This window comes from Myxozyma melibiosi (assembly GCF_037950935.1).
Source record: "Myxozyma melibiosi strain Phaff 52-87 chromosome Unknown BZA70scaffold_4, whole genome shotgun sequence".
Taxonomy (NCBI): Eukaryota; Fungi; Ascomycota; class Lipomycetes; order Lipomycetales; family Lipomycetaceae; genus Myxozyma; species Myxozyma melibiosi.
The window spans coordinates 422,935-446,471 of record NW_027042918.1 but is presented as its reverse complement, the minus strand read 5'-3'; the positions used below and the strand labels follow the sequence as shown (position 1 = coordinate 446,471).

Sequence of the window (23,537 nt, the reverse complement as noted above, 5' to 3'; positions counted from 1 at the left end):
GCGTGCGCGGTACAACGTCAACTCGAATGAGAATGCTACCGTGGACGGTATAGGCTACTCTCTGACGTCTCCGCGGAGTGGTGCCACGGAATGCTACCTCATCGGTATAGGCTATTCTCAGAAAGAGCTGCTTGTAAGGCATATGCTCTTCCTGAAAATGCTACCTCGGTACAGGTATTCCATGACATCTCCGCGGTGGTACCATCCACGCGAGAGGGACGTAACCATGTTGCAGATCAGGCCGAACCGCGAGCTGTCCTGTTAAAACGATGTAGTTAGCGATAAAGGCTCAGGGTGTAAGATGTAAGCGTAACCCATCGCCCATATAGAGATCTTAAGAGCAAAGAGTGCACATACCGTCTGCTTATTGCTGATCACACTTGCTTCCCCTAGAGTCGACCAACTTTCTCACCGAACGACTCCGCGATCGTCGATGGCATACACGTCCTTGTTTAACAAAGACGCCGGTGCAGCAGACCGCGCTATGAGTATGCGCGTCTGCAAGTTCGACATTAGTCTTTCGCTTTCTATCAAATCAGACAGCTGTGCTTACTATATTGTGCCATGGTAGAGATCAGACCCAGGCGGGCCGCTTGGGACGGGGTGGAGCAGCCGCCGTCGTATCGTCCCGTATCGCACGTTGGGTACCTATCCTAAACCAAAAAAAACACAAGCCAAACAACCCCGTCCATATAGAAAGCCTCTGAAACACAGAGATCTTCTATACGGCCAGGACTGCCTGAGAAGTCAGCAAACACCTCCGCGTTCGCAGAGAGGTACACCAAAAAACCAAAAACCAAAAAAACCAAAAAGTCGGAGACGGTGGGAAGTCGCTCTGATCTATTGCTAAAAAATAGAGCCGGAATGGTGCGCAGGGGGAGAGATCAAGGATCAGAAAAGTAGTGATGGGGAGGGGGAAAGAGAGGAGGAAGAGGCGGGCGCTGGGGGGATTTGAGGGCGGGCGGGCGCGTGGGTGGTATTGGGGTTTTCCCGTTCTGGACGAAAGTAAACAGATTTCGACGCGCCGGCCATTTCGTAATTTTTTTACTTCAGCCCCCGTTTCGGGAAGAAAACTGAAGCAGCGGATAATCCAACAGTGAAGGAATGCTTCTTTGTCTAGTCAAACGGTTGGCGATCTGTTTTCATCGAATATAAAGGCCGTCTTGTTATATTCAGGTGTCTAGGAAAACAAGCAATTGCTCATAGTTTTTGTAAATCATAGTATATGTATATATTCATAACACGACCAGGTCTAAGTACAGTACAAGAAACCACACAAATGATGCCTAAAAATGAAAAACAGAAATACATCGATAAATCCATTCGTCAAGATAAAGTTGGAAAAAACGCCATGCACACAATAGAAAAGACCCCGAGCTTATTTGATCTTTGCGAGTCTGGAAGTATTCAGATGAACGTTAATCTCGACCTCCTGCGTCTTCTCATTGAGCTTGTTCACCCGCTTGTTCTGAGACTCAAGCTCGGAATTCAACGACTGCGCCATCGAGTGCAATCTTTGACTCGCGGCTCCGACGTCGTCCAACGTCGCGTCGATGTCGCGCTCGAGCTCAAAGTCCTCGTCGTCAGGCTCGAACTGGAACCGCGACGCCTGCGCAAGTCCCGCTTTCTGTTTCTGCATTTGCTCACGGTACCGCAGCTCGGTGTCGGTTAACTGCCGTCGTCGTTGGCCGGGAAGGTTACCCATCGCCTCGCCGATGCGCATCTGCGCTTGGTACTGCACGCGTCGGTTGTCTTCGCGAGCATCTTGCTGACTACTGAACGTATCGCGGATTCTTTTCTCCTGCTCCTGTAGCCGGCGGCGGGAGTTGAACGGGTTCGACACGTGGACGGCGAACATCGAGCGGTTCAGACTCTTGAGCTCTTTCGCGTAGTCCTCCGCGAGCTTCGTCTGGTTCTCGGTGACGGCGAGCGACGCCTCGGAGTTTGCCAGCCGGTCGCTTTGTTCGCCGAGCATGGCTAGCGTTCGAAGACCAGAGGCCTCTGCTTCTTCGGCGTAGCGACGCGCGTTCTGGGCAGAGCCTAGTGACTGGCCCTTGATGTACTTCATCTGCTGTTTCATCTCCTGCACCTGCGCTTCCTCTTCTTGTTCCTGCTGTTCTCTCAGCTCGTCGAAATTGACAGAAGATCCGTACGCCGTTTCCGCGTAGACATTCCCGCTGCTACTACCGGGCTGCTCGCCGTAGCGTGCCGCGCGCTCGGCCTCGGTCTCCATGATCGAGGGGTCATAGTCGCTCGACTGCTCCGGCATGAACGTCTGCGCCTGCATCTGACTCTGCTCGTCCTTGCCGCTCCGTATCGACGGCGTCTTGAGCTTGAACCGATTCCGAGCCCCCTTGAAGAGCTCCTGTCTGGTCGAGTCTGCGATCGAGACCGCGTCGTCTTCTTGTCTGGCCGGGAGAGTGTTCACACTCGTCGTGCTGCCGTAGTGGGACCCCGGCGCACTGTGATAGCTCGGCGCGGCATCGCCGTCGTAGGAGGCGTAGTCTGGAAGCGCGGTGGTGGACACGGGTTGGTAGGAGCCGTACGGGTTATGATCGCGGCTCGCGGCAGGGGCAGGGGCGGGAGCAGCTGACGATGCCGAGAGCGAGTGCTGCGCCTGCGGTCGGCCACGAGCTGGCGCGTACGAGTTTGACGGGCGAGACGAGACTTCGTATGGATTGTGTGGCGCTTCTGAAGACTGATATGGGTTCGCATCGCCACCGCTGCTGCTGCTGGAGCTGGAGCTGAAGCTGGAGCTGTTGCTGCCAGGGCCAGAGGCGTAAGGATTGTAATCGCCTTCTCCAGACGAGGACGCTGGTGCCCTGGGCGCGGTGTTGTATTTCCCGTCGTTGATGGCGTATGGGTTCTTACGCCCTTCGGAGCGCTGGGTGTAGTCCGGCGAGGAGGTGTAGGGGTTGCCGTAGTCGTTTGCCGAGACCGACATCTCTGACGGCGTCGGGGACGAGCTGCGCTTCGAGCGGCCAAGGAACTTCTTCATTGCGAGTGCTTTTCTAGATCTTTTAAGTAAAATAGAAGCAAGCAGGAAGATGGTCGGAGAAGGTCTTCTTCTTATATCAGGACCGCTCGGGGGGCGCAGGCGTGATTGCAGCGGAAGTTTGCCGCGCGCGGCGACGCGTTTACCCGGCTCTGAGCCGCACTTCTATTAATACTCCTAATTAATATGATTAGTCATAGCTTAACAATGATATCTTAGACCCTGGGTAGTGAAGTATTCCAGCCGGATGGAAGATTTGGTTGTAACTCTGATAATGATAACTCTAACAATGCATTATATTATTGATACAAACTAATCACAGTCTAATAAGAACGTGGATCATGAAACGTGATTCTAACCATAACGAGCAAGTCTAGTGGTGTTGAGGTAGACACCAACCTCTGTATCCTCAGTCTTCTTTGACAGTTTTGCGATCCGGTTATTTTGATCTTCAACTTCTGACGATATCGCCTTTGCCATCGAATTAAGTCTCGCTGATGCATTGGCGATATGATCTAATCGCTCGTTGACATTTCGCTCATCTTCAAAGTCGTCGTCGTCAGGCTCAAACATGTATCTTGATTTTTCCGCCAGCTTGGCCTTGTTGTCCAGCATCTGCTGCCGGTATTTAAGCTCAGTCTCTGTGAGCTGCCGTCTGCGTTCGCCTGGTGCGTTGCCCATCGCTCTCGCGATATTCTGCTGCGACTCGTACTGTAGTCTGCGCGTCTCTTCGCGCGTTTTCTGTCGCTGCTGGAAGTCGTTCCTCAGCTGGAGATCTTTCTCGGCGATTTTCTTGCGCGAGTTGAACGGATTAGAGACGTGAATGGCGAGCATGTTGCGGTTCAATGCTTTCAGCTCGCTCGCGTAGTCCTCCGCGAGCTTCGTCTTGTTGGCCGCGATCGCGATCGAGGACTCGGCGTTTCCAATCTGATCGCTCTGCTGGCCGAGCATCTGGAGTGTTTTCATTCCGGACGCTTCGGCTTCTTCTGCGTAGCGTAGGGCCGAGTCAGCCGAGTCGATCGACTGCTTGTTCAGGAACTTGATGTGGTCTTTCATGGCCTGGATCTCCAGCTCGTCGCCGTCTTTGTATTCCTGCGCGTAGGCCTGCTCGGTAGATAGCTCGCGGTCTTCAGGAATGACAGTCTGATGATGCGACTGCTGCGCTGTGCCCTGGCGTTGCATCGCATATCTCTGCTCGCGCTCGGCCTCGGTCTCCATGATCGACGGATCATAGTCCGGAGACGCCGGCCTGAACTGGGGCAAGTTCGCAGTCGACTGTTTCTTCTTCTGCAGCAGTTTTTGCCGCTGCACCTCAAGAGACTCTGAGGGCTCGAGGCTTTCGTACGGACTCGTGCCTTGCTGGTCCGAGAGCGCGGGGTTGTAGACGATTGGGTCGGAGAAGCGCTTCTGAGATACCGACACGGGCTCGTATGGGTTTCTTTTGCTGTTGCTGCTGGAGCGTGAGCGGCCGCTGGAGGAAGAAGTCGAGTTGAGACGCGGGGTGCCGTTTAGACCCGGCACGCGGGGCGGAGAGAGAGGTATTGAAGCGGACGAAGGCGAGACGGGGGATATCCGGGTATAAGGAGCGGGCGAGGTGGAGTAGTAGGGCGAAGGAGGAGGAGAAGCGGAGGTGGTGGGGGTGAGAGCAGGAGGAGTAGGAACAGGCCGCGCGGTTCTGCTATAAGCAGACGCGACCGAGTTGTAGGGATTGCTGCCGATGGCGTAGGGATTGTAGGCAGGACCGGGGCTGGCGTCGGTGGAGGCGGGGAGGTCGTCGTCGGAGAGCGAGTCCGCGGCGTCGAGGTCGTAGTCGCCGTCCGAGCGAGAGCGCGCGTGGCCGAGATGGGCCTTTCCGAGTAGTTTCTTGACGAGGGTCATTGCCTGCTGCTAACAAACAGAGATCATGAAGAGGAAGAAGAGGAGGAGCAGAGGAAGAGGCGGCCACATAAAAGGCAGCGTGGCGACGGCCGAGGAAGCGCGTGACGTAATCGACGTCCACGTCACGATCTCCGCGCCGCACATTGGGTTAGGGTCCGAGTTAGCCGGACAGCGGCCTTTTTGAGTGCCGGAGCCGGGAGGGAGTGGTCGGCAGAGGAAGAATAAGTAGCAGAAAACTAGGGAGAAAAGAGTATATGTCTTTTGTATTTATACCGTAGTATTCACAGACTATCGTCTCTATCTACAAAACACGACCGAGCGCAGTGCACAGAACGCGGTGAGTAAATCACGTGACTCTCTCCAAACTCTGTTCAGCAAACGGCACCTGCAGTCGCCCAAAGGCTCGCTCAGCCAAGAAAGGCGACGAGATTTCAAATATCCCCGGTTCTTCCCCATATCAGCCTCCACCTCTGTTCAGCTCTGCTCATTACTCCAGACAGCCTCTGCAGAGCCACAGAGTAACTGTCTACTCTGCCCTGCCCTGCCCAGCTGACTACTGCCGCCAGACAATGGCGCGCGCACCCAACCAGAGAGCCCCCTCTGATAGGCAGTACCCGCACTCCTTTGTAAACCCGGACGGCTCCCCCATGAGCTCTCAGCGCAGCTCTGCCTCTCTGCGCCGGCGTCGCGCTGCTGTCCAGCTCGAAGACGACTCGACCACGACCAGCGGCAACGACGAGCTCAGCGACGGCGACGACGACGACGACGTAAGCGACGCCTTCGACCACACTGACGACGACGGCGGCCGTGGTATCAGCAGCAGCGGTAACGGTCGTCTAGAAGCCAATCTCGGGAGCAACGGCCAGAGACTTACGGCTGATGAGCGCTTGATTGTGAGGAAGCAGGAGCAGCGGTTCAGAACTTTTCTGGAGCGGCAAAATCGCATCTTGGCCGAGAACTCGGCGAGTCTTTTCGCTGACCTCTTGCCTATGACATCTCAGTATGTCCACATTGTTTGGGATCAGAATACAGTTACTGACATGCAACTACTCTAGCGGCATGCCGCCAATACCTGGATACTCTGAATCATACGACAACACAGCGCCCTCGGCCGCCAGCTACACCAACTACAACAACGACAGTCACGTCGGCACCACCACCAACATCAACATCAACAACATCAACAACTCACATTCAGCCTCAGCCACAAACACCGCTGTTCCGTCGAGAATGGCCAGTCCGAAACCAGTCGTCAGCGAGCGCAATTTGAAAGGCCTCATCAGTCCTGCGCAAAACGTTGCGCATATGGTCTGCAAGGTACCAAAGATCACCAACTGCACTATACTACTTGTATCTCGAGCTCACTATTTGCATGCAGGCTCTCTCTCTACCTCCAAGCTTATACGGCGTCTGGATCTGTCTTCATGAAACATGGAAGCTCAAATCCTCTCCTGATTTTTCGTCGATGGGACTTGAGCTCCTACTCGCTGCGCTTTGGGTACGCTCTACTTCTGACTTCTGCTTGATTCGCTTGCTAACAATGACACACACCAGGGCGGAGTATCTGCATATCTGTCATTCGCCTTCATCGATGGCTTGATGCTTAGATGGTCAGTACTTTTGTTTTTAGCCTACCCGCTCTACATTATCTAACAAATACCCAGGCTCGTAATGTACTCCTCCCCCGCAACAATCGTGCGCCTGCTCTCGATCAACGCACTGATGACCGCCCTCATCAAAATCATCCTCGACTTCTTCGCCCGCGACCCCGCAAACCTGCTCGCGACCTGGATCCTCATCGCCTGCGTCCTCACCGCCGCGTACGCGATCCAGAACTTTGTCACCAGCAACATCGCAATCGAACCGCGCGCGCGCAGAGTCGATCTCTACAACATCGCCGTCTTTGCTGTCGTGCCGGTTGGCTTTGCGAGCTTTATCACCATGATTGGCTTGATTCGCAGTTTAGTCGTTGTGCGGGCGCAGCAGTGATCTTTGTTCTACTATTTTGTGTTATATTTTTGGCAGTTGCATCTTGGAGTTATCTGGCGTTCTATTGTTTGTCCTGTAAATAGAGCTCGACAATCACTTACTAATCCATCACATAACCACATCCAAGTCACGTGGATAGAAGCCACCGCGAACGCGTAGAAGGTTCTGGTACCGTGGCTTGAATGTGCCTGCGCCACAGGGGCTGTGCACGTGATGAGGTCATCCGGCGACAATCGCGTTATTCGGGCCCGCCTTAAATCAGAAACCATCGCCAGCTGCTCTTGTTGCCCTCTTTGTTTAGAAAGAATTACAGACAATTGGTTCTGAATTGTATATATATCTGGTCTATGCCTCGATATATCGCAGGTTCTGCTTGAACTTATAACTACTACCACTACACCACTTCTTATTACATCACGTCTTTCTGCTCGGCAGTTTGCCGATAAGCAATCATCTATCTCCACGAATATCATGGACCACAACAACAACAACAACAACACTTCTAGCAACAATGGTGCTTCTCAACCCCAGTCACCGCCAACCTTCCCTCCAAACGTCTTCTACGTCAATTACCACTTCACCTTTGCTCCATCCCCCACCGCGCCCGCCACCCCTTCGCCTGGCTTCCCGCCGCCCGCTACCGACGACGCAGCGCAGTCGCCACAGCAGCAGCAGCAGCAGCAAGGCCCCGCGAACCCGTTCCAGGGATTCTTCTTCTACACCATCCCCGGCGGCGCTCCGGTAGCAGGCCAGGCCGGACCCGACAACAACCCCTTCGAGTTCTTCGAGGAACCGCCCAAGCCACGTGCGTCGAAGAACGCAGTCGCCGCGCTCAAGGACGTCGACCTTGACGCGATCCCGGAGGCGGACCGGACGTGCTCGATATGCTTTGAGCCGTACAGCGCTGGGAAGAACGGACCGAAGCAGGCCGAATCGAAATGTGCTCATGACGAAGAGCACGACGACGAGGCGAAGGCTACGGCGGATGCCGCCGCAACCGAGTCTGCCGCCCCAGCCGACGAGAAGAAAGCAGAGGCAGAAGACGACCACGCGCCGCTTCAGATGCCGTGCGGCCATATCTTTGGCCGGAGCTGCTTGAAAGAATGGCTGGCGTCCTCGACGACCTGCCCGCTCTGCCGGACCGCGATCGAGGCAGAGGCGCAAGAGGCGCAAGAGCCGCGACAGTCTGCGCCGCGAGCGACGTTTTTCTTCCAGAACGGATTGCCGTTCTTGGTTGGCCCGCTTTTCAATATTATCGCAGGCGCAAGAGGTGCTCGGCCCGCTCCTGCTTCCGCCCAGAATCCGGGTCAGACGGGTGCGGGTGAGAATGCTTCGTCTGAGAGCTCATCTGAGGCCACAACTCAGACTCCTTCCGGCACCACGACCGCGTCCGAGGAAAGCGGCGCATCAACTCCTGCATCTCAGGATCAGCGAGAACCGTCCATCTCCCGCTCGCTAAGCTTCACGCTTTCGGCGCGTAACCGCAACCACCCCTACCTCCGCCGCTCCGCCCCCAGCAGCTCCACCAATCTCTCGGAGCCACCTACGGTATCGACCACCGCGTCCTCCACACCAAGCAGCACCACTCTCCCGCCACTCGCGACCGTGCTCGCTCGACCCGATCTCGAATGCGGCTCGGCGCCAATGGGACTCTGCGAGGAGTCCGGCGCGTACATGCGTCTGACGTGCGGCCACGGTTTCCACGAAGACTGCCTCCGCAGCGCGATGAGATCGCACGGCGACGCGGACATTCCGAATCTGCGGAGCGACGAGGACGTGTCGACTAGTGACATTGAGCGGCCGCAGGTGCGTCGCGAGGTGTGGTGCATGAGATGTCGACGGTACGTCGCTGTCGATGTATAAGCGACGTCTCTCCTTTTTTATTCATTGTGGCTCTTCTTTTAGTTTTGTATTGTTTTGGGATAGCTTCATCAACAGGAGGTGTTTTAATGTTTCTTTATTTCTTTGTTTATTCGTCTTTGTTTTGCTTTTTGGGTCGTATGGTCTGTACATTAGTATCTCATGGTTGTATTGTTTTTCCGGAAGAGCTGCGATCTTTTCTTTTCAACGCCGTCATCTGCAGGCGTTATGGGCTTTCATTCACCTTTCTTTAGCCCTTCATATTTGCCTATTTTGCATAAATATACACTATATTTCTATATACGATAGAGTCTGGGTCGGTGGTTTATAGGGACTTGGATGTTTGTGTAGGGTTTGTAATTATGTAATGTATAAATAAATCATCTGTTTAATTGATCCGTGACGCGATAACCTGATAACTGACATTTCGACCACGACCTGATCTGCTCAAGCTCTAGAGATGACCAGCGGATCTATTTATTCTGTTTTCCGTTCAGGCTACGCTTTGTAGAGGGAGAGATGTCGTTCCATCTCTCTGAGTTTGTGGTGGAATCACAGGCGGTCTCGTTGACGACGACGGATGTACGCGCATGCTCTAGTTCTCCGTCGGCGGGGTCGGGGTCGGAGGGTGGTGGCGGTGAGAAAAATGATGATCGGGTTGAGATCTTGACTGCGGATCACGACGGCGGACGAGCTGCTGCTGCTGCAGGTGCAGGGACGAGGACCGACGCGAGTGTGGTGTGTAGTCGATGTCGACATGCGAAGCCGCGGAGTGAGTTTGTGAGGTTAGGCAAGCTGCTACGGCGGTGTGCGCGGTGTCGGGGACTGAGTTCGCAGTTGAAAAAGCAGAAGGTGAGATCACTTCTTATCCCCCCCGGCTGGATTGACGATGTTGACCGAGAGTGAGAGGTATAGAGACAACAGGAGGTGTTGAAAGCAGCAGAGGCAAGCGCGTTGGTGCCTGATCTTCCAAGCTATGAGAATTACTACCTCTTCACGCGCGATCTGCGACGGGACTTGATTCGTTTCTCGCCTGCGCTGGTGGGATCTTTCCCTCCGTTTTCTTCTTCCCCCCCGACACAGCTGGAGAGTGAGAGTCCGACTGTTGCGCATGAAACGAACGCAGAGTACACACTCGGTCCGAACCTCACGCTTCCCAATCTTCTTCCCCCGTCGTCTGATGCACAGATCACCAGCACAAACACGATCTCGACACACCTCGAAACCGCAGCATCCGAGCTCGAGGAGCCGAAGGAGTTATTCGCCGCGCTGATCGATGCGGTTTACGAAAGTACGGGGTACCTGTTTATCCGGCGGAACACGAAGCGCAACACGCAGAAACGGACGGTTAAGGTGTATTACATTTGCTCGCGGTCAAAGGAGAAGGCGAATCTGCCGCACTCGGAGGTGTCTTCTAAACGTACTCGTATGTATCAGGTTTTTGATATTGTGTGAAGATGAATTGATCTTGAATGAAGAGAGGCTGACGATTGACGATGAAGATCGGAGAGAGCTATTTGACTGTAACGGCAACCTCTCGATCCGAGCAGATTTTTCGACGCGAAAAGTGCTCGTGCAAATCAGACACAGCTGTATCCACATCTCGGCCGAGCGCAGACCTCTCAAAAGCAAGAAACAGCGCGAAACGCTCCTCTACCCTGCTCTCAGCAGCAGCACCAGCTACGACGACACTGAGCTAGGTGTGGAGGCGACGTACGAGAGGTGCGGTGCGCATCCGAGGTGGGAGCAGATGAAGGCGGTGTTTGCGTACCTGGGGGCGAGCTGTAATGATGATAATCGGCCGTTGCAGGATTATGTTATTGAGCATTTGGGTGGGGAGCGGTATTTGGATGAGTTTCTTTCGCTAGCGGGGGAGCGCTAGAGTATTACTGAACGGAGTTTAATGAGTCTAATATGATTCTAATATGATTCAAGTCTAGTTCTACTAAATATACATTTAAGCACACTCGTTCTCGAGAATGTAGTCAAAACCAAGGTTAAGAGTCTGGAAATGACCACCGTCGGTAGGCTGAGGCTCGATGAGGGTAGCGTCAGCGCCCGCGGTCTTGAGCATTTCGACCATTTGGCGAGATCCAGTGAGCGAGGTAAGCTGATCAGCCGGGCTGTGGAAGATCGTCACTTTCTTCCCCGTGATTCCCTCGATCTTTGAGAGATCGCCAAGGACAGGCCAGGGCTTTGTAGCGAGGGCGGCGCCAAAGATCTCGACGCAGGAGTTTGCGTAGCCGACGATGCCCTGGCGGTAGGCCTCGTAGTTGACGTATTGCCAGCCGAGGGCCTCGATCGGGTGAGTGGCGAGGAACTCCGCGTCACCAGCGGAGGAAAAGTTCTTCATGTTCTCAATGACGTTGGAGCAGTCGGTGATGGCATCGGCCGAGGCGATGAGGTTGTAGTAGAATTTCTTTGGGTTGGTGAGCGCGAGCTTGTTTGTGGCGGCCGCGCCGGGAGAGACGTCGGACCAGGACTTTTCGTCGTCAAAGTATCCCGCGGGCCCGAGGCAGTAGACGGAGCGGATGCGGTCGGGGAAGGTCTTGAGGATGGCGATGACGTGCGGGCCGCCGGCGGAGAAGCCGACGAGCATGACCTTGGTCTTGATCTCGAGGTGGTCGAGCAGCTCGCCGACGTCGGAGACAGCGGTCTCGATCACGGTCTTGCCGTCAACAGGGAGGGAGGAGAAGCCGTGTCCCGGGCGGTCCATTGCGAGGACGCGGATGTTTTTGTCCTTGAGCGAGGCGCCGATGGGCAGGACGCGGGAGCCAGGGTTGCCGTGCTCGTAGACGACGACGTTGTCGGAGTCGGCCGAGCCGTACTCAGCGTAGGATATTGTGCGGCCGCTGGAGGGGGAGACGAAGGTGTGCTCTGAGTTGGCGTAGTCGGGGTAGGAGGAGGTGGGCGGGTTGGAGCGCGGAGAGGATTTCTTGTGTTTGAGGTACTTGACGGGTTTGGGGAGGGGGATTGTGCCGGTTGCGGTGAGGGCGGCGCCGATGAGGGCAGCTCCGGCGGCGGCGGCTGCAACGGAGAAGATGATTTTCTCTTTCTGGGAGGGCATTGTTGATGATAGAAGAAGAGTGAAGATGGTGAAGGTAGTAGAGGAGGAGGAGGAGGAGGAAGAGAAGGGAAGGGCTCGGGAGTAGATGGCGGTGTGGCTGGGCAGTGGCTGGTGGAGAGATAGCAGGCGAATGAAAGAAGGGAGCGACCCGAGCTCAGACTGCGAGAATCGAGTGTTGAGACCGACGACGCAGAGGAGTTGTGCTGTTTGCTGTTATTTGAGTCGAGTCAAGAGAAGAGCAGTAGAGTCAAGAGTCATGAAGAAGAAGCAAAGAATAAGATAGGAGGAGTCAAATAGATGACTAATCACTTAGTCATATCCTTATCAGCGGTCGGTTATCGGCATAGTCGTCTGTGACCGTGACTCAGACTCAGTGGACCTTATCTCCTGCGTACAGCTGCTGAGTCTTGCAGCAGCCATGGAGGAATAGCAGCAGTATTATAGCAGTATTACAACAACATTATAACAACACTATTATAACATAACATCACACACACTCTCCTCTGACTCTTTAACCTGCGTCGGGCGCTGTCTGGCGCTGCCGGGCGCTGCCTGTGCGTTCTGTGGCGCACAAGCTCGGAAGGTGCTCGGCGCACCAAAACAACGGAGATTCGTTAATCCCTCGTCTTCCTCATATCCAACCTTCTTCCTCTTTGCTACTCCTTCTGCTCCTGCTTCTTCGTCTTCTCTGCTGCTCTGCTGCTCTGTTAGTATTCTATAGCGGCCATGGTATCCGCAAAGTCTTCTCTTCTGCAAGATACGGCTGCCACCCCGGCGCCAAAGGTGAAGCAGTCCAAAAGCCGAAATGGTATGTATCCTCCGTCGCTTGCCGCCTCTTCCACTCCTCCTTATTCTCTTCTCTATTCTCCTTCTATACGTCTACAGTAACTGACTGCTCTTCTTCTGTATATTAGGCTGCGCAACTTGCAAAGCAAAGCGACTGAAATGCGACGAAACAAAACCCACCTGTCTTCAATGTACGCCATCAACCTCTCTTCATCTTCCCCCCCCCCCTCTTCATCCCCCCTCTAACTCCTCTCAGGCCGGAAACGAAACGTCGAGTGTGGCGGCTACAAACGCGACTTCAAATGGCGTCTCTTCGAAGAGTCCTCCATCACCAAACGGAAAAAAGGCGACCCGTCTCCCGCCACTAGCTCGGCTTCCTTCGTCGTCGTCCCCACTCCCTCCCCCTCCTCTTCCTCACCCGCCTTCTCCCGCCATCCCTCCTCCACTTTCGCTCCACCTACCTCCTCCATCTCCCTCTCCAGCAATACCGACGACGCCCTCCTCTCCCCCCTCCACCCCTCCACCGAACAGGCCGTTCTCAGCAGTGGCGCGAACAGCGGCTTCTCCCCACTAACCGCCCCCGACGACGACTCCGTCCCCATCCTCTCCTTCGACTCCTCCGGCCAGATCATCTCGCCAAACTCAGACATGTCGGCCCTCATCGACCCCGCCGAATACCTCCAATCCACATACACCCCCGCGCTCAACCAAGAGCTCTCGAACCTGACCGCGTCCATGGCCTCGCTCGGCAGCCATCCGCTCTCCCTCCTCTCGCCCAACCTCATCATGTCCTCTTCCACCACCAACCCGCTCGACGACAACAGCCCAGACAACCTCGCCGTCAGCCGGCGGCAGTCCTCGTACTTCATCGACCCGACCGGCCCCGTCAGCTCGTCCGACGTGCTCCTGATCCCGTCAATGCCGACCCTCGACCCCACCACCCGCACCGCGCTCTTCTTCCACACCGCCACCGCATCCGTCATGTCGATGAAAGACACCCCCTCCGACAACCCCTGGCGCACCCTCTTCTGGCCCCTCGCGCACTCACACATGGCCCTCTACCACGGCCTCGCCGCCATGGCCTCGTTCCACGCCGCCGCCACCCACCCGGCCTACCGCATCGACGGCGTCGACCACATGCGTCTCGCCATCTCCGAACTCGTCAACGGCCTCAACAACAACATGCCGACCGACGTCGCGCTCGCGACAACAATCACCCTCGCCTTTGCCGAAGCCTGGGACAGACACATCTCGACCGGCATCGCCCACCTGCGCGGCGCAAAGATCCTCATCCGCCAATTCGTCAGCAGCCGCCGCGGCCTGCCGTCCTCCGTGCAGCAATCCCCGATCGAAACCGCTAGGCTGAAGAGGTTCAAGAGCCTGTACAATTCGTGGATGTACATCGCCATGATCGCGAAGCTAACCTCCGACGACGACGACGACACCGGCGGCCCGGTTGCACAGGACGAGTACGAGATCTTCTCGGCCGGCGGCTTCGACACCGTCGACCCGCTCATGGGCTGTGCACAGACTCTATTCCCCATCATCGGCAAAGTCGCCACGCTCGTCCGGCACGTGCGGTTATCCGGCCGCGACGACATCTACGTCGCGGGCGCGATCGCGCTCAAGGAGGAGCTCGAGATGTGGCAGCCCTCGATCCGGGAGCCGTATAACGCGTGCGAAGACCCCGCGTACGACAGCTCGTCCTGCATCGCGACCGCGCAGGCGTACAAATACGCCACACTACTCTACCTCTACCAATGCGTGCCCTCGCTCGCCGAGTACTGCCCTCCGCGGCGGCCGAGCGAGACCGACGACATCTCGTCGCCGTCGAGCGTGATCGAGCTCGAGCTCGGCGTGCAGACCGAGTCGCCGACGAAGGTGATTACCGCCAAACTACTCGAGATGCTGGCCTCGGTGCCCACCACCTCGCGCACGTGCGTGGTGCACATTTTCCCGCTCCTCTCGGTCGCGTGCGAAGTCGACTCGCCGCAGATGCGCGCGATTGCGCGGAAGCGGTGGGCTGATCTGTCGCGGCTGCTGCAGATGGGGAACGTGGACCGGGCGTTTGACGTGATTGAGGAGGTGTGGACGCGCAAGGACGTGATGAAGGGGCAGTGGAAGCTGAAGGTTGGGTTTACGCATTGGAGTACGGTTATGAGAGAGTGGGGGTGGGAGGTTTTACTGGGATAGTGAGATCTTATCTTTTTGTTTTTTTTTGGTTTTTGTATTCTATATCATGACGAGCAACTAGAGTAATAGATAATGTATTTATACCACCATAAACAGTACTCAACAATATCGACGAAAAATACCATAAACGGTAAATCGTCAACACAGAAAATAAGCTCATCTTATCAACTCCTCCCAACCCACCTCCAGCATACCCGAGCAACGCAATGCCGCGACTGAAGCTACCGCCAGCGAGAATAATCTCTCTCGACGCGTACGGCACAATCTACATCCCAAGCCCGTCCGTGTCCGAGCAGTATTCCAATCTATACAACGACTACCGCTCGCGTCTGCTGCGTCACGACATCGACAGCAACAACAGCGCACCACCAGAGCTCTCAGCAGCACAGATCAACCTCAACTTCAAAAAAGCATACAAAGCCCGCGCGGCAAGTCATCCGAACTACGCCGGCGGCGAAACAGAATGGTGGATCGCAGTCATCAAGGATACGTTCGGGTTTTGCCCTTCTACCACCGTCGAGGAGGATGACGGCGGCACAGATCGGTTCGCGAGAGAGGTTTATGAGAATTTCAATTCAAGTAAAGCGTACGCTGTCTACCCCGACATCATCCCCTTTCTATCAACGCTGCTGAGGAATAATTCCCCGCCTAAAATCGGGGTCATCTCAAACTCAGACTCGCGCTCGCGCACGATCCTCAGGGGATTAGGAATCCTCTCTCCTCCTCCTCCTCTCGAACAGAATCAGAAAGGAGAAGACGCGCGATATTTGATTGCGAACGACAACGACGTGATTCTTTCTGCAGAAATCGGTTTCGATAAACCCGATCCCCGAATCTTCAAAGCTGCAGAGTCCAAATTGCTTCCTGCTGCTGCTGCTGCTGCTGCTGCTGCTGCTGCTCCCTCCGCCAAGCAACAAGCAGCACAGACAGACGACGACGCCATCGCTGTCGCGCGCGGCCTTGCGTATTGGCATATAGGCGACGAATATGACAAGGATATCGCGCCTTTACTCTCGACTCCCGACCTGCGCACCTGGGGCGGTATCTTCATCTCCCGTCTCCCCTCACCATCTCCCTCTTCGTCGATGGATAAACCCGAGTCTGATGAGGAGAGAAAGGTTACGCTGTCGGCAGGGGGGAGGGTACTCACGGTTTCTGATCTGCGTGATTTGTCTGCGCTGTGGGGGTCTACAGGCGTGGATGTCGTTATTGCAGAATAGATTTGTCCAGCTGGACTGGATCATGCATATCTAGATTTATATCAATAAATACTTTCTTGAGGTTTGAATAAACAGAGAAGAAGATGGAGCTATTCAAACAATCAATTATATATAAACACCACTGAGCAAATCACTGTTCAAAGTACATTACAATACATACAAACATACAAGCAAGCAAAGTCTGTCTGATAAACGAACGTCTCTCTCCTCCTTACAAAACAAGCGACAAAAATGATAGTTTACCAACAAAGAGAAAAAAGAAGAATTACAGCAAGTAAGGAAGCAAGCAAAGCACGCAATAACTATTCACAATCATAAAACTGGAGGTTATCTTTTGAGGTACCGAGGCGGCGATATAATCAAAAACCAATGCAAATTAAAACATACAACGAATAACTAATGGCATACACTTAACAAAAACCAAAGATTCCTGCACTGAAAGAACACAAATGGATAAACAAAACCCGCTCACTTCTTTTCCTTCTCCTTCTCCTTATCCTTCTTCCAAAACCGCTTGTTGTTTTGTGACCCCGACGTACTCCTGAACCGCGACAACCCGCCCGATCCTTCCTTCTTCCCCTTCATCTCCTTACCCCCGCTTTTCTCGTTAATCGTCACCGGCGGCGATGCACCCACCGGCACCGAATTACTCTTCGCCAGCGCAGTCGCTCCAAGCGGCGTGCTTCCCCTCCGAGGCGGCGGTGGCGGCGGCGGCGATTTCTTGGTGGTAGCGTTACTCGGCGTCGTCGTGGTGGTGGACAACGGCGGACTGACGTCCTTCGTCGCGAGAAGCTTGCGCTGCGAGTCGTTCGCTGCCAGCACGGGGTTCGTCAGGCCCGCGGCAGAGCTCGCAGAGCTCGCGGACGAGATCGGCGTGGTTGATGACGAAATCGTCGACGGTGGCGTCGATAGCGTCGGCGCTAGCGGTGTACCTCCAGTCGCGGCGGCAGTCGTCGTCGTGTTGTTATTCTCAACAATTGGCTTCTCGGGGATAGACGAGGAAAGAAACGGGTTTGTGATCACTCTCGCGAGCTCGGCGCTGTCCATGGCCGACGTGGTCGCGGCCGACGCGCTACCGTAGCGCCTTGCGTTTTCGTAGTCGGCCTCCGAGATCTCTTGGTAGAATAGGATGTAGGCGCACGCAAGACCGGGCTTGTCGCCAAAGAAATTGGTCACGTAGTCATCGTCCACGCGCTCGACCATCTCGTCATCGTACAGAACCCAGCCCGCATGCTCGGTCTTGACGATCGAGACGTAGTGGCCGTGGTATGGTCCGCCGCCGATATGCACGACGACCGAGTATAGCTCGTAGAGCCGATCTGGATCCTGCACGTCGTCGGTGGTGTTGAACAGGCGCAGATGGTACGGGAAGACGACTTTGTGGAAGAGCTTGACGTTGCGCTGCATGTCTTCTGTGAACTTGAACCGTTTCAGATGCAGTCCGAGGATCTTTGGCAGCCGCTTGATCTTCATTCGCTTCTCGGCCTCTTGCAGCCCACCGCAGCAGTCGCAGTGAAACTTGTTTGACTCGCACAGCATCTCTGAAGCCGAGAACTGGCGAAGACACGACGTGACAGACGAGTGCTGCTCGAGATCGATCGAGAGATCGAGAAAGGCCTCGTCTCGCCGGGAAACGTTCTCGCACGTCAAACACTTTGTCTCAGACGTGAGCTGGCCTTCAAACAGCTCGTGGATCCAGCGCGTATTGAGCGTGTAGTCAGGGTTTTTGGCGGCGAGTTGGAATTCGTGCTGCTCGACATTGTCGACGACCTCGTTGAGCAAGAAATTGAAAAACTCGTGCGCGTCCTGATGCATCGACGACCGAAACATCTCGTTCTGCCGCTTGAGCACCTCGACCAGTTTTGCGGGCGACACGATGCCGGTCCGCGATCGGTTTTCGACCATGGCTTCGAAAATGTCTTTTAGTGTTGTGAAGAGGGATTCCTGCATGCCGTAGGTCTCGTTCATGCTGTGATCCATATTGATAATCGGACCGTTCATCAGTGCGGCTTTTTTCTTTTGTTCGGGGGTCGCAGAGTCGTCGCCGCGGAGGGGGAGGGAGTTGGAGTTGAGAGGCTGCGGAGAGAGTGATGGCGGGTTTCCGTTGGTGCCGGGGGAAAGCATTCCGGAGTCTCTTGAGAGTGGGGGCGAGGACGAGACTGTACCTGAGCTCGGCGAGCTGACGCTGTTGCCGTTCGACGCACTGTTTGATGACGACGAGGAGAGAACAGACATGACTGAGTTATTGCGCTTGGCCTTTGTGCCCTTTTTGGATTTATCGTCGGCTTTGCCGTTTTCGGCACGTTCGAGAGCTTCCCGCTCTGCTTGAGCCTTGAGGGCGAGGAGAAAGGGATGGGGAGAGTTGCCTTTGACGGAGGTGCGTCGTTTGCGAGGAGTGCGAGTGGGCGGGTAGTTTATGATTGCCTCGCGGAAGGGACGACAGTAGAAGAGGCATTGCAGGACCGAATTGCAGTAGCAGGTGTATCCAAACTAGATCGATCGTCAGAATCGTCAGAAAAAGAGCGATCGTCAGAGAAGAGAGAGAAGAGAAGAAGAACGTACGTTTTCCATGCCAAAGAACTTATCGCTGCCATCGCCTTGATCAGGCAGCTCCGAAATGGAAGCAAACGGGTTTCCCGCGGCGTCAGTCTGATTTCCCGCAGCGAGAGTGGAGTAGCCCAAGTTTCTCTGCGGAGAAGAGCCCACAGCGGGCGCGTTCTAGAGTTGCGATGGTTAGATGAGAGCAAGCGGGATGGAAGGAACTGAGGAGAACGAAGGAGGGGAGGAGCGTACAGAGGAGCCACTGCTGGTGCTGCTGCCGCGCCATCTGAAGAAGGACATTGCAATAAACAGGCAAAAACAGAGCAAAGAACCAGAGATCGATTCGAGACCGCGGAAGTCGAGGAGCAGCGGTCGAGAAGCGGTCGCGGAGGAGGAGCAGCGAGCGTGTGGGGAAAGCGGCGACCGGTAGAGCAGCGAAGGCCTCTGGAATATATTAAGAATAAACCCTATTTCGTATCTGCACCGCCACACAAGCCACCACAGCCATGGATATGTCACGTGAAATACCTCTCGCTGCAGCTGGCGGGGTCTGTGGGGGTCTGGAGAGAATATGTGAGAGAAGAGCTGGTTTGGAGGAGATTCTGCGGTCTGTTTTGTAGGTTTCTGCTGTTCTTTGCGCGTGGCCGGGCTGAGGGTGCGGTGGGAGGGGAATTACCCGATTCGGCGCGAACAAAGGACGAGTACTTTAGGCTGAGCTGCTCGATCTGCTGATGTTAGAACTATTATTGAATGAGAAGCTGTGATTATCTATAATATCTACATTTACGTCTACATCTACTACTACTTCAACATTACATCTACATCTACAGCTCAGCAGCAGACCAGAGACACCAGCCAGGCTGTCAGCGGTCGCAAAGCAACCGCGCTTTCGTCATCACTTCACTTCACGCGTCCGTCATCGCGAAGACGCCTTCTCGAATTCAATTTATCCGCCTCGAAAACTCACCTCGGGTTCGATCTCACCATCGTCCTCGTCTCGTCCTCGTCCTCCCTCAATTCACTTCAGAGCGCAATGAGTCGCTTGTTGACGAGAACACAGACATCCTGGCTGCGAGCTGCTCCCTCTGCTCTGCTTGCTGCCAGACTGTCCCCATCTGCGCTCAACCACCGCCCTCTCATCTCTTCCTCCTCCTCCTTCTCGACTACCTCTGTCGTCCGCAGTGCCCCCCATGACCCCTCCCAGACAGTTGTCTCGACTCTGACTGAAATAACCGCCTCTTCTCCCGGACTCCCCCCCTCTGCATTCGCCTCCTCTGCCTCCTCTGCCTCCTCCGCCGTCTCCAGCTCTTCCGCTTCAGACACCTTCCTCTACCTCGGCACCAAATTCACAGACCTCCTGCACTGGATCTTCATCCACACCGAACCACTCGGCCAAGCCTCCTTCAAAATCTTTGAGACCGTGCACTCCCTCACCGGCCTCTCATGGGGCGCCGTCATCCCAATAACCTGCATCCTCCTCCGCCTCACACTCACCCTCCCCGTCGCCCTCTGGAGCAGACAAAACAGCAAACGACTAAGCCGTCTCTCGATGCTCTCGCGCTCAATCTCGACCGTCATCGGCTCCGGCGTGCGCAAAAACGCAGTCAAGCTCCTGCCGAAAGAACTCGACCTCGAAACCGAGCTGCCGCTCAAGACCGCGCCGCGCGAGCAGATCAACGCGTTCGTCACCGCGCCGGTCTCAAGCGACCTCGCGAGATCGTCGATGATGAGCTTCGTCAAGGATAACGCCGCCGAAACCCAAAAGCTGTTCAAGGTTCATTTCATAAAGTCCTTTGCCGTCGGCATCGCGCAGATGCTCATCCTCTTCTTTGGAAGTCGCGGCGTCGCCGAGTATCGCATGCGAGTAGACATGGTCGCTTCCTCGGGCGACACTGCAAATCAGATAAACGAGGGTCTTCTCTGGCTCTCGAACCTCAGCGAACCTGATCCGCTCTTTATCCTTCCAGTGGTATTCGCCGCTACCACGTTTGTCAATCTCGAGGGTATCCGAATCGAAAGCGAAAAAGTTGCTGCTTACAGAGGAACTCCTAGCGGACCGATCTCGTTGTTTTTTGGAATGTTTGCCAAAACCGGCGCGTTCTCTGTCTGCTTCTTGGCATTCTTCTACCCTGTCGTGAGTTGCACCTTTTCCTGTTTCTTTTTGTACAAACCAGCTAATTTGCTCTGCAGTCGTACACGGTATACTGGCTAGCCTCAGCCCTCTACTCTCTCTTCCAAAACGCCTACCTGCGGCACTTCTACCCGTTCGTACCAGACAACAAACTAGCCACCCCGCTAAACAAGCCTCTGAATTCGCACCAGATCATCAAGGACCTCGACGCAGACAGTCTCTTGAAACTAGCGAAGAGCTCGAGATTACCGTGAGCTGTAGATGAGAATGAAGGTGCCTTTCGGCTTGTATTATAGACGACAATGCTCACGCGATGTCAATTGTATATATATATATAATTAGAATCAGAAACAGATTCATACTCGAGTCTACTACTAAAAATACAGTTGCTCATGAAATAAACCCTCGCGAGATGCGGTCCATATGCCGGTACTGCTCCAGCATCAACAACAGCCGCAACCGCTCAAGCCATTTACTTTCAAAGTTCTCTACCGAAAACCTGTCCGCTGCCTTTTGCGCCCGCTGCCGGTACTTGACCGCCTCGTCCGCAGACAGCGACAGAGCACGGTACAGCATCTTGCTCATCTCCTCCCTCTCCTCTCCATCATCCGCCGCTTTCCGTTCATTCTTCTCCTTCTCAGTCACGAAATGAAACCCCGTCGGCTTGCCATCGACCTCGACCGCGATATCAAGCTTCGGCCCGCCGCTATTATGCACCACCGGAATCAGTCCCGCAGCCATATACTCCACCACGCCGATCCCGAAATGCTCGTTCCACATCGCGTTCACACCCACCGACGCCGTCCCGAGGTACCGCTTGATCTCGTCCCACGTCGCTTCGAGAATAAACTCCACCCGATCCGTGACCCCCAGCTCGCGCGCCAGGATCCGCAGGTCATACACATGTTTCTTGTCGCGGCTGTCGCGCACCGACCCAATCAGCACGAGCGTCGCCTCCGTCTCGCCCCCGACGCGCTCGACGTACCGCGCAAACTGCTCGAGCATCAACTCGTGCCTTTTCTCCGGTCTAAACTGCGCGATCGAGAGCACGATCGGCTGCCGTACCGTGTCGACCGGAAAAGCCTGCAGCTCCTTCGTCGCACATGGCGGGTACAGGATCATGAAATCGAGCTTTTTTGAGCGGTCGGCAATCACCCGCGCGAGATTGTTCAGCCACCACACGCGTCTGATGTGGTTGTACGTCCATGTGCCGTTCGCCATCACGATGTCGGCAAACATTCCCGCGAACGCGTACGCGAGCGCAAAGAATCGCCAGTACACGTATTTGGGAAATTGCCGGACGAGAGAGAGCTGGTCAAACATGTCGGTGGAGATCATTGGGTAGTGCACGTATGCTCCGACGGGGATGTCTAGCAGCATTGAAACGACGGGGTAGGTGAATGCGTAGCCCATTGTATCTAGATACGATTAGTATCACTTTTGTAAGAATCCAATAAATCTTCACATACCAACAAAAACATCCGGCACCAGCTTCGAAATCGCCTCATACACCAGCGGAATCGACCCCAAAGCCTGTCCAAGCAACGTAAACCTCGGCCACCGACTGGGATCCACCAGTATGCGCTTATTCAAAAACACGACAACCACGCGGCTGGTCTCGAGCTCGATCTCGAACCGCTGCAAGACTTTCTCCATGATCTCGTCCTTCGTCACGTCTACGTCGCCGGTGTAGATTGCGCAGATCGCGTTGGGGTGCTCGCGTTGCGTCGCGCTGACGGCGGTCCAGAGGACGCGTTCGCCGCCACCTCCTGCGTTGCTGTAGTTGCGTTAGTACGTTGCGTCGAGAAAGAAAACTAGCAGATCAAAGCAAGACTAGGAAATGACATACCAATACGGATGGAAAAACCCAATAATAATCGGCCTCTCAGCCGGATCCTTTGCTTTCTTCTCTCCGTCCTCGATACTTGCAAAATATCCGTTGATAATCTCCTGCCGTATACTCTCTGATTTCTTTCGCAGCCGCGATCCCATCACCGCGCTGACGGTCTTGCAAAACAGATAAGTGCCTACGACAACGGTCGTCGCGCAGATCAAAAACAAGCACGCGTAGACCATTGCCAGGCGGCCGAGCTTGGCGTTTGTAGGCGGCATGAATGTTCGGTAGAGCACAGTTCCCAGCGGAGGTCTGACGGTCGCGGGCTTGGGCAGCGCCGACACGGGGACGTAGTTTGAGAAACTGGCGGTCGAGGTCAGTGACGACGTGGCAGTTTGGGTGGGTTGCAGGTTGTCCATCGGTAGGCAGGGTCCCAGAGGCGCGTGTACACAGCCAGATACGCAGACAAAGCCCTCGCTGTTTTCTCTTACACTCGCTCGATGGCTATTCCGACCCAGTAAACAACCAATTGCCGACGACAGATTGAATATCAGAATCCAGATTTCTTCTCGGAGCACAGAACTTCCACCCACGCGTGCGGCTCACGTCAACTCTGCTCAACTCTCCGCCGCCTCTGCGCACCACACTCGCGCCCTTCGCAGCATCCCGTCTTTCGCGCTCCTACTACTTGCACAATGTTTGGTCTCGGGCGTTTGTTCTATGGTGCGTTTTTGATACTGCGACTGCTGTTGAAGTCTGCAGTGCGTTGGTTCTGGTGAAGAACGGAAGACTAACATCGATAACTAAAAGTGATACTGCTGCTCATCAACTCGATAGCTGTCCTCAGCGAAGACCGATTCCTCTCTCGAAGTACGTCAATTCTCCTCATCTATCCTCCATCTGCTTATCTCTCTGCGCTATCTAATACTAACCTTCTTAATTTCAACAAGTCGGCTGGTCTTCCGCACAAATCGACAACGGCGGCTTCGGCGCCCCGGATTCAGCCAGTGTCAAGAACAGACTGATCAATCTCATATCTGCCG

The 23,537-nt window shown here is 54.9% G+C and overlaps 11 protein-coding genes across 11 annotated transcripts; 6 read left to right on the top strand and 5 right to left on the bottom strand.

The window, feature by feature from the left end:
• Positions 1-1,099: 1,099 nt before the first annotated feature.
• On the bottom strand, positions 1,100-3,090 carry BZA70DRAFT_277159 (uncharacterized protein). Its single transcript, XM_064912411.1, has one exon. It carries the CDS (start codon positions 2,996-2,998, stop codon positions 1,379-1,381), a length of 1,620 nt encoding a protein of 539 aa, XP_064768864.1. The 5' UTR covers positions 2,999-3,090; the 3' UTR covers positions 1,100-1,378.
• A 67-nt stretch (positions 3,091-3,157) lies between these two features.
• BZA70DRAFT_277158 (uncharacterized protein) lies at positions 3,158-5,115 on the bottom strand. The gene has a single exon (XM_064912410.1). It carries the CDS (start codon positions 4,871-4,873, stop codon positions 3,350-3,352), a length of 1,524 nt encoding a protein of 507 aa, XP_064768863.1. The 5' UTR covers positions 4,874-5,115; the 3' UTR covers positions 3,158-3,349.
• Positions 5,094-7,144, top strand: BZA70DRAFT_277156 (N-glycosylation protein-domain-containing protein). The gene is made up of 5 exons (XM_064912409.1): positions 5,094-5,873; positions 5,929-6,190; positions 6,252-6,371; positions 6,428-6,483; positions 6,538-7,144. The coding sequence occupies exons 1-5, from the start codon at positions 5,443-5,445 to the stop codon at positions 6,860-6,862; spliced, it is 1,194 nt and encodes a 397-aa protein (XP_064768862.1). The 5' UTR covers positions 5,094-5,442; the 3' UTR covers positions 6,863-7,144.
• On the top strand, positions 7,145-9,107 carry BZA70DRAFT_277153 (uncharacterized protein). The gene has a single exon (XM_064912408.1). The coding sequence runs from the start codon at positions 7,334-7,336 to the stop codon at positions 8,723-8,725; it is 1,392 nt and encodes a 463-aa protein (XP_064768861.1). The 5' UTR covers positions 7,145-7,333; the 3' UTR covers positions 8,726-9,107.
• Positions 9,108-10,625, top strand: BZA70DRAFT_277151 (uncharacterized protein). Its single transcript, XM_064912407.1, has 3 exons — positions 9,108-9,574; positions 9,638-10,148; positions 10,225-10,625. Exons 1-3 carry the CDS (start codon positions 9,242-9,244, stop codon positions 10,602-10,604), a joined length of 1,224 nt encoding a protein of 407 aa, XP_064768860.1. The 5' UTR covers positions 9,108-9,241; the 3' UTR covers positions 10,605-10,625.
• On the bottom strand, positions 10,626-11,821 carry BZA70DRAFT_277150 (Alpha/Beta hydrolase protein). The gene has a single exon (XM_064912406.1). The coding sequence runs from the start codon at positions 11,787-11,789 to the stop codon at positions 10,680-10,682; it is 1,110 nt and encodes a 369-aa protein (XP_064768859.1). The 5' UTR covers positions 11,790-11,821; the 3' UTR covers positions 10,626-10,679.
• A 576-nt stretch (positions 11,822-12,397) lies between these two features.
• Positions 12,398-14,861, top strand: BZA70DRAFT_277148 (fungal-specific transcription factor domain-containing protein). The gene is made up of 3 exons (XM_064912405.1): positions 12,398-12,597; positions 12,704-12,766; positions 12,832-14,861. The coding sequence occupies exons 1-3, from the start codon at positions 12,516-12,518 to the stop codon at positions 14,766-14,768; spliced, it is 2,082 nt and encodes a 693-aa protein (XP_064768858.1). The 5' UTR covers positions 12,398-12,515; the 3' UTR covers positions 14,769-14,861.
• Positions 14,862-14,897: 36 nt separating this feature from the next.
• On the top strand, positions 14,898-15,988 carry BZA70DRAFT_310305 (uncharacterized protein; the record flags this gene model as incomplete). The annotated part of the gene is made up of 1 exon (XM_064914916.1): positions 14,898-15,988. The coding sequence occupies exon 1, from the start codon at positions 14,975-14,977 to the stop codon at positions 15,986-15,988; it is 1,014 nt and encodes a 337-aa protein (XP_064768857.1). The 5' UTR covers positions 14,898-14,974.
• Positions 15,989-16,456: 468 nt separating this feature from the next.
• Positions 16,457-18,829, bottom strand: BZA70DRAFT_266935 (uncharacterized protein; the record flags this gene model as incomplete). Its single annotated transcript, XM_064911065.1, has 3 exons — positions 16,457-18,478; positions 18,551-18,706; positions 18,782-18,829. 3 exons carry the CDS (start codon positions 18,827-18,829, stop codon positions 16,457-16,459), a joined length of 2,226 nt encoding a protein of 741 aa, XP_064768856.1.
• A 583-nt stretch (positions 18,830-19,412) lies between these two features.
• Positions 19,413-20,982, top strand: BZA70DRAFT_143178 (uncharacterized protein). The gene is made up of 2 exons (XM_064909648.1): positions 19,413-20,663; positions 20,720-20,982. The coding sequence occupies exons 1-2, from the start codon at positions 19,563-19,565 to the stop codon at positions 20,912-20,914; spliced, it is 1,296 nt and encodes a 431-aa protein (XP_064768855.1). The 5' UTR covers positions 19,413-19,562; the 3' UTR covers positions 20,915-20,982.
• A 68-nt stretch (positions 20,983-21,050) lies between these two features.
• On the bottom strand, positions 21,051-22,652 carry BZA70DRAFT_237582 (uncharacterized protein; the record flags this gene model as incomplete). Its single annotated transcript, XM_064910419.1, has 3 exons — positions 21,051-22,078; positions 22,130-22,437; positions 22,510-22,652. 3 exons carry the CDS (start codon positions 22,650-22,652, stop codon positions 21,051-21,053), a joined length of 1,479 nt encoding a protein of 492 aa, XP_064768854.1.
• Positions 22,653-23,537: the final 885 nt, after the last annotated feature.